The following is an 8,267-nucleotide window of genomic DNA, read 5'->3' as shown; positions in this document are numbered from 1 at the left end:
TCATTGACAAGACTGTGGAGTCGGGTGGCTCCCGGAAGCTTGGAGATGCTCCAGGGGCCTTGAAAAAGGGGTGGCGTTTTCCGGCAGACCGAGGGTGCCCCCTGGCGAGGCGAGACCGCCAGTGACAGAGGCTCGGTGGGTCGGAGCCGCGAAGGTCTGGAGGGCTGGATCGGGGGAGGCTAGATGGGGAGAGGGCTGGATGGGAGGGAGCTTGGGGCGGGGAGGGGTAGGGAGGAGCAGGAGGGCTGGGAGGCGCGGGGGGGGGAGACGGGGGGCAGAGGGGGGGAGGCGGGGGGGGAGCTGGAGGGGAGGGCTGGGGGCGTGGGGAGCTGAAGAGAGGGCTGTTGAGGGGGGGGAGTCTGCGGGGGTGGTTGGGGAGGTGTGTGATGCGGGGAACCTAGGGAGAAGGGCTCGAAAGAGGGCGAGGAGAAACAAGACGGGGTGCCCTGGGGAACAGCCTCTCTCTCTCTCCGGGCCCCACGTGCGCACACGGGCACCTCTCCCTTCCCCGAGCCCCGCTCCGCCGTCGCTCTCGCAGAAATGTCCTCCAGATGTGCGCGGCCTCCCTCCCCGGCCGAGGGTTCCGCGGGGAGCTGCGCCAGCCAGAGCGGAGTCAGCAGTTGGCCCGAGCCCATTTCCCAGATGGGTGAGGGGAGGGTTTTTTTTTTCCCTCCGCTTTCGTTCCTTCTCTCAGCCTACATTTCTAGGTCTTTTCTCACCATAAGTTTCGGAAGGGCAAACCACAATGCCCGCACCCTTTCCACCCCACTGCCCACTCACCCCTCCACCACCCCACCCCGCTCCGACACGGGATAATCTCCGAATTGATCGCTTTCCAGGGAATCGGTGCTGCTCCCCGCCACCCGATCCCACTTCGCCTTCCTGACCCTGGATCCCAGGACATTAACGGAAAGGACGTTCTCTGCATCCCCAGGGCTGTGGTTGATCAGCTTAAGTTGAGGAAATGGAGACACAGACCTGTTTAAGAGGCTTCACTGCTTGTGAGTGGTGGAGGTGATATTTAACACGGGCTGTCTGGTTTGGGAAGACATTTATTTGCATAAGAAATGAGGGATCCTAGGTGTAAAAAGGTTAAAGTAACTTGCGTTTGAATTACTTTTAGGTCATATAATCAGGGGGAGTCAACACTGAGATTGGGACACAGGAGGTCTATTGCCAATATCTATGCACTTAAATGTGCTGTGTGTAGTCTCTCAGTCCTTTCCAACTCCTTGTGACCCCGTGGACTGTAGCCCACCAGGCTCCTCTGTCCATCGGGATTCTCCAGGCAAGAATACTGGAGTGGGCTGCCCTGCCCTCCTCCAGTGCACTTAAATATTATGCTCTATTTCCTCTGGAATTCAGCTATCATTTGAAAAATATTTTTGACACCTACTATATGCCAGGCACTGTTCTAGGCTCTGTGGAGGCAGCAGTGAACAAAACCAACCAAATCATTCCCTTAAGGACTCTACATTCTAGAAGTGGAGGTAGGACCATGGGGAAGGCAATAACTGAGTTAAAATATGTAAATAATGTGGTGTGATAAAAGGTAAGTGCCATGGTGGAAAATAAACCAGAGAAGACAGAGTGCCCAGGTTGAGGGGATGTTGCAATTTAAAATCAGAGAAGGCCTTAACTGAGACCTTTAAATACTTGCAAAATGGGAGGGAAAATTATTAAAGTTATATCCTTCTGGATACCACCTCTACCAATCAGAGTCTACAGGGCAGGGCCCTGACACATGTGTTTTTTAACACACTTCACAGGTGACTCAGGTGCTCTGCAAGGTTTGGAAGCCACTATTCTAGGGCTTCTTTCTGCCTAGAGTGAGCATCTTTTGCTTTCAGGAATTTGGGGAAGAAGTGGGAGTGAAGGTTTGGAAGTGGTGGTGGTGTGGCTATAAAAAGTGAAAAGAAAATAGAAATGGAGTCGGTATTGCTAAAAGAGCTCTCTAAAATGGAACCAGAAGGCCATTAAGGAAGTATGAAGTATGCGAGTCTCAGCCTGGGTAAAACCTAACCTTCTGTCCACTGACTGTCCTAATGAAGGCATCCAGAAGATCTGCCAGAAATTCAAGATCCTTATCAGACCCCTATCTTATAATAACTTGTGAAATCCTGTCTACTTATCAGTTGTTTTTTGGTCGCTCAGTTCTGTCCGACTCTTTGCGACCCCATGGACTACAGCACACCAGGCTTCCCTGTCCTTCACTATCTCCTGGAGCTTGCTCAAACTCATGTCCATTGAGTCGGTGTCCAACCATCTCAACCTCTTTTGGCCCCTGTTCCTCCTGCCCTCAATCTTTCCCAGCATCAGGGTTTTTTCTAATGAATCGGTTCTTCGCATCAGACCCTTACTCTAAAACAACTCTTGATTCCTTAAAGACAAATATTTCCTTTCTTGCATCAGAGAACAGCCTTATGGCCTTTGCCTTTGTGATCTCCTTTCTGTTCCTCTTTCCTAGAACACTCTTGATTTTTACCAGAATCTGTGTCTCCTGAATTGCAATTTTCAGACCCCCACCCCCTCAATAAAACTCTTTATTCTTTGCAGCCTCCATATTGATTACTGTTTGACAGCAATTACAAGAAATGGGGAAATCCTAAGATTAATCCCTTCTTCCTCATCTGGCACCAAGGAAGAAGGGAACAAGGGCTTCACTGAAGCCTATATTTCATCCATCTTGGATCTTTGGCAGTAAATGTTTATTCCGGTTAAAATCTAACAGGGTATTACTCTCACTGAGAATCAGAACTCATGAGTAAAAGGTTTTAGGGGTAATCTCTAAGAGTCACTACAAGGGAGGAAGCTGAGAAAGTTCTGCAGGGCTACACAGGTAGGTATCAGCTGAGCTAGGATGAAGTTTCAATTCTTCTGACATCCAGACAGTACTGTTGCTGTCACGGGCATGCTAGCACATAGCCCTACCCAGTGAACATGTGGATAAATGGTTGGACCTAATCATTTATTAGGGATTGAAGAAATCCTACATTCCAATTTTAGGGTTGGTAATCCCTCTTACACTTCTTTGCTTTTGAGAAGCCATCTAAAGCCTTATGCCTAGGATGATGCTGGGGACACTTCACTTTCAGGGCCATGAACTCAAGTTCTGGGGTCCCAGCTGGCAGTCCCCAGTACCAAGGATTGGTCAGTGTTATTGAATTAGGGAACCTTATATGTAGAGTCAATGAAGACTCAACTCGATAGTCCCATTAGGCTGGGAATTTGGGGACCATCTTCCTCTACTGGTCCAGGAGACTGGCTGGCACCCAGTAATACATGCCAGAGAAAAACACCAGTAAGACCTGGGGTCAGAAAAGCATGTGGCTCTGCTGCTTAATACTCAGGTGGTTTTCCTCAAGGTACTGTTCTGCACCTCACTGTCTTCAATTGTTGGATAGAAATACTACTTTTGCTCACTTCATGGGGGCTTGAAGGGGTTATTTGTATTTTTGATAGTTATATTTGATGTGTTGGTTCAACTGCTCTGTCAACTTCTTGAAGGCAGAAATTAGGTATATTGCACTTCTCATCATAGGTCATTTATTAGCACCTGACCCTCAGGGTGTCAGTCCAATGGAGATAGTATAACTTATCTTGTCTCCTACAAAGTTGTTATGCATTTTCCATGCACTAATAACTGTGAAGTTCCTCTGTACATTGACAAGAGCTATACACATGAAAAGGATAAGAATAATTACTACTATTAATAGTAGTGCTTTGCACTTTACAACTTACCTATTTGAACAGAGGCCCTGATGCTGGGAAAGATTGAAGGCGGGAGGAGAAGGGGAAGACAGAGGATGAGATGGTTGGATGGAATCACCGACTCAGTGAGTCTGAGTAAACTCTGGGAGTTGGTGATGGACAGGGAGGCCTGGTGTGCTGCGCAGTCCATGGGGTCGCAAAGAGTAGGACACGACTGAGTGACTGAACTGAACAGAGGTAGGCAGTTTCTAAAAACTAAAACTTTTCACTGTCCCACAGGAGCACCCTCATCAGGATTTAATATGTGGAGATTCCTTCCAAATGTCATAAAAGGTAGGTTTAGGAAAGATTTGGTTTAAATTTGAGGATGGCACATACACTCCAGGAAACAATGAAGCGGACCCTTTAAGTCTTGGAGTGAAAGGGCGGAGCCGTCGTCAGGGACGCGACTGAGCGTCTGGGTTTCCAGGAAGTGACGTCAGGCAGCCGCAGAGATGGAGGACTTGCTGGACCTAGGCGAGGAGCGGCGTCGCGGCCCGGCCACCTCCGTGAGGACCGACTCGGGGCGGGGATCGGGGCCAAGAATTAGCGGGTGGGGAGGGGCGACCCCGCTGGCCCTGGCTTCCCTGAGCCGCTTCGGCCCAGCCTGTCCCTGGCGCCAGGAGCCAGCAGGCTCTGAGCCTTGCGGGAGAGGAGGCGGCCTCCCTCGCCCCGCCCCTGGGGCAGCGGTGAGCTCCGCTGCTGGCCTAGGGTTTGCTTTCTTTAAAATTCTCAAAGACTGGAAAACAGATCCTGCCCCTGCCGGCCTGTGAGAACGGTGGGAAATTTCCCAGCTTCTCTCCGCTCTCTGGAGCTCCAACTTGCCAACTTCCCAAGGATGGACAGATGGATCTGAGAGTGACTGGAGGTGCCCTGGCGAGGGTCACACTTGCACTCATGCTAGAGCTTTTTCCCTTGGCCATGTCACGCCAGGAGTTGAAGTAAAAACCGTACTGTTTTCAGAGTGGACGAAGGGAAAGGAGTTAGGGAGAGTCTTTCTTTCCACTCACCCCCAGGGGAGATGGGCGTTCCCTCAGTTTTAAAGAGCGAGGGCGTGGCCGGAGGCGAGGTGGGGAGCCCAGAGGTCAGAGGGAATGTAAAGCTGTTGCATGGGTTAAAGAAAGTTAACCTCGATTTCCTTATCTCTAGAGTGGAGATTTATGTCTCCTTCAAGGAGGTGAAGATGAAACTAGACGTGCTTGGAAAGCATTTAACACAGCAACTGGCATATGCTGAGGTTAGGGGGTTAGGGCTGTTGCTTCTGAGGTCGTGATTTACCCAAGGTTATAGCCCGGTGTCGGGAAGATCCCTGGAGGAGGGCATGGCAACCCACTCCAGAATTCTTGCCTGGAGACTCCCTTGGACAGAGGAGCCTGAATGGCTACAGTCTATAGGGTCTCAAAGAGTCTGGCACAATTGAAGCGGCTTAGCACGTGTATATATATAGATAACTGAGCTAGATTCAAGACCCAAGTTCCCTGTGTGTCTCTTAATTCCATCACAGCCTCACCAAGCCTTTTTACCTTTAAAATTACTGAAGATCAGGGTCACAAAAGATTGGCCCACAAGTCTTTAGTTTCTGCCGTGGAATCTCTACATGTCTTGAAGTGCCCTAGTAACATCGGATAGCCTCCAAATTGCTAGAGAGGAGATATGAGGAATGGGAGTAAATTGTTCTAGAAAGAAGCAGGTTGCTTGACTGACCAAGGAGAATATTATGTCATCAGGCCTTTCTTGATATGTGTACTTTTTTTAGTACCGGGAGAAAATGAGTGTAGTTACTCATTTATTCTTTCAACAAATATTTACTGAGCTCCTTCTGTGTATCAGGCATTGATTGTCCTAGGTGTTAGAAATATAACAGTGAAAAGAAAAACTAAGCCCCTGCCCTCATGGGGCTTATGTTTCAATGGAGGAAGATGGGCAATAAAGAGACCATACATTTAAAATATATAAAACCAGGTAGTAATGTAGTTTCTCTACCAGTCATTCCTATGGATTTATACAGCGTCTTCCAAAAATTTAAAACCTTAAAATCCTTGACAAATATACTAGAGAAACCATCTATAAACAGTAGAGACAAGATCCTTGAAGTTTTGTTTGACCACAGTCACTCCGTGTAATATGCCGTATTCGGATACCCAATGTTATCATATATGGGAAAGGGCAGCCACAGGTGAAGGAGTAGAATTGTCTACCTTGGGAAGAAAATGAGCTGCTTATTGTCTGAATATTGTTTCTGTCATTCCTGAAATCTAAATGATTGATTAGAATTTCATGTGTAAACACTACATAATGGTTTTTTTTTGCAGCTCTCATGTAACTTCTCTCAATTTATTGAACATCTTAGAACATCTTAGAACTGAAATTCCAGCAGGTCACAGAAAAAGCCTTCAGAATTTGAAGGCAGAAGATTTTGCCCTTATGTTTATCTGCCACTTTATTGCTTTCCTGGGTCTCAATTACATCATTTGTAAAATGGCCTCAGTCCGAGCCCCTGTTATTGTGAAATCAAATGAAGCTACATCAGATGAGATCTAAAAATGCTTACAGTAATGCTGGTTTTTTTTTTTTTTTTTTTTTTTTTTTAAGAACAAGGAAAGAAAAATATGCCCAAATAATGTTTGTATGTGCTGGGAGGCATTGGAGACACAGATGGAGCCCTCCACCCTAGGAGGGCTTTGGGAAACACCTGCAGATGGGTCCTTTGATGACTCAGAATTTGAAGTGTTCTGATTCCCAAAGCTGATGTCTCAGAAAATTCTTATAAGAGCTGTCCTTTAATGTCTGTAAGTGCAAATCCAATTAGCATGTACGTCAAAGGAAATGCTGTCTGTATTTCTCTGGTTTCAGTTTCCATGGAATTTCTTCCCCCACCAAATGCCTTTTTGATAACTATTTTCATGCCAAGCTGCAACTTTGAAGTTAGGCCCTCCTGAAATCCCACATCAGGACATGGGAGCCTTGACCATATTCTGCCTGAGCTGTGACATGAGCTCCCTGTCCCTTCTAGAGGAAGTTCTAGCTGCATTTCTTTGGGTAGAATAGTTCTATGGCCATTTAAAGAAAACATTGTAATCAACCCATGAATTTCCTATCCTACCATATAGAACTGACTTTGGGTACTTTGTTTGAAGGGTTTGGAGCATTTTCTAAGTGATCAATGCATGGGTTTCTTGCCCTACCACATAGAACTGACCTTGGGCACTTTTGTTTGAAGGGTTTGGAGCATTTTCTAAGTTCAGGTTGCTCAAATCCTATCCACCCCATGTCATCAGAAATCCAGTCCTTGCTTACCTTGGCAGAATTGTCTTCCTCATAGTGGCTCAGAGATGTTTGAGTCAGCAGCACCCCTCATCTCTCCTTACAGGGGGCCAAGATGGGGCGCCGAGCTCAACAGGAGTCTGCCCAAGCCGAGAATCATCTCAGTGGCAAGAATTCCTCTTCAACTCTGACTGGAGAGGTGGGTGTTAAAAAAATTCTGAAAAAATTTTCAGCTCTTAACAGTTGGCGATTACTCAATGAGCAAGGATTTGGCCTTTCATATTATTATTATTATTTTCTTTTTCTTTAATGTCAGCCTTCCTCCTATCTTGATTTGGGAATTCCCTTCCCCAGCCTTTGTCTTATTAGCAAGAAATGAAAGAGTAACTGTTTTCTTTTGATGCCAGAGTAGTTTCTCTGCATTGCTTTATATTCCCAGTGAAGAAGTTTTGTACGTTAACTGAAGCAAGGGACTGGGAGCTTTCAAAATCCAGCCAAAATCCAGGTTTTTATTCCTGCCAGATAAAAGCCAGTGAGGCATGCTGGTGACGTAAAGTTGAATTACACAACTGGACGTTTTGTTCTCAGTGGTGACCTGCGCTTTCTACAGTTTTCAGGCGGGAAGGGAACCCGTACTGGTACTGGCCTTGCTTTCTTGGAAGCTTTTCCAAGTGGCCTGGAATCGTGGGAATTTATCCAGCTTCTCCGTGGAGGGTGGGTAATCTTGATGAGCAATGCTTTTGATGCCAGAGCACTATTTTTGGCAGTTTACTCAGGACTTCTTTTCACCCTCCTCTTCCCTGTTTGAAGAAACTTCTGCCCTTTTCTAGAGCTGGCTTCAGGGTAATTCTCACTGTCAGCTTTTCCTCACTTCTCCAGGGTGACTTAGGGCTCGTACTTCTCAATTGCCATAGTACCTGTTAGAGAACTACTCACAGTAGGCCCTCGTTTTCCGTTTATGTGTCTGGCCCACTAGAGAGTGAGTTTCTGGACAACAGGCAACATGGCTACTCGGTTGCCCAGCTCATTAGCCTGCAGTGGGTTTATGAGGGCAGCTCTACTGGGAGGCCTGATGGACCAGGTAGGTACGTGAGCACAGCATGCTTGGGACAAGACAGACACACTTGACTTACATATCACATAAGTAGGAATATCCTTCGCTTTCATCAGAAATAAGTTCTCTACCATGCTTTCAAGCGCTCCACATGGGCCTTTCAGTTTCTCTTCTATTTTCTCACTGATTATAGAAATGT

The 8,267-nt window shown here is 46.9% G+C and overlaps 1 protein-coding gene across 5 annotated transcripts in view; it reads left to right on the top strand.

The window, feature by feature from the left end:
* IFT43 (intraflagellar transport 43) overlaps nt 390-8,267 on the top strand; it is a 114,507-nt gene continuing 106,629 nt past the window's right edge. The window contains exons 1-4 of one of the 5 annotated variants that reach the window (XM_013967334.2): nt 398-1,001; nt 3,991-4,044; nt 6,343-6,539; nt 7,121-7,213. In XM_013967334.2, coding sequence (XP_013822788.1) covers nt 6,534-6,539; nt 7,121-7,213 — 99 coding nt within the window. In that variant the 5' untranslated portion in view covers nt 398-1,001; nt 3,991-4,044; nt 6,343-6,533. Of the gene's footprint in view, nt 1,002-3,990; nt 4,260-6,342; nt 6,540-7,120; nt 7,214-8,267 lie in introns of those variants that run through there. The other 4 variants (XM_018053936.1, XM_018053938.1, XM_018053935.1 and 1 more) reach the window with 4 other exon arrangements.

This window comes from Capra hircus, chromosome 10 (assembly GCF_001704415.2).
Source record: "Capra hircus breed San Clemente chromosome 10, ASM170441v1, whole genome shotgun sequence".
In the NCBI taxonomy this organism is placed as follows: Eukaryota; Metazoa; Chordata; class Mammalia; order Artiodactyla; family Bovidae; genus Capra; species Capra hircus.
Note: the sequence above shows the minus strand (reverse complement) of the source record. Positions and strands in the feature narration are given on the sequence as shown.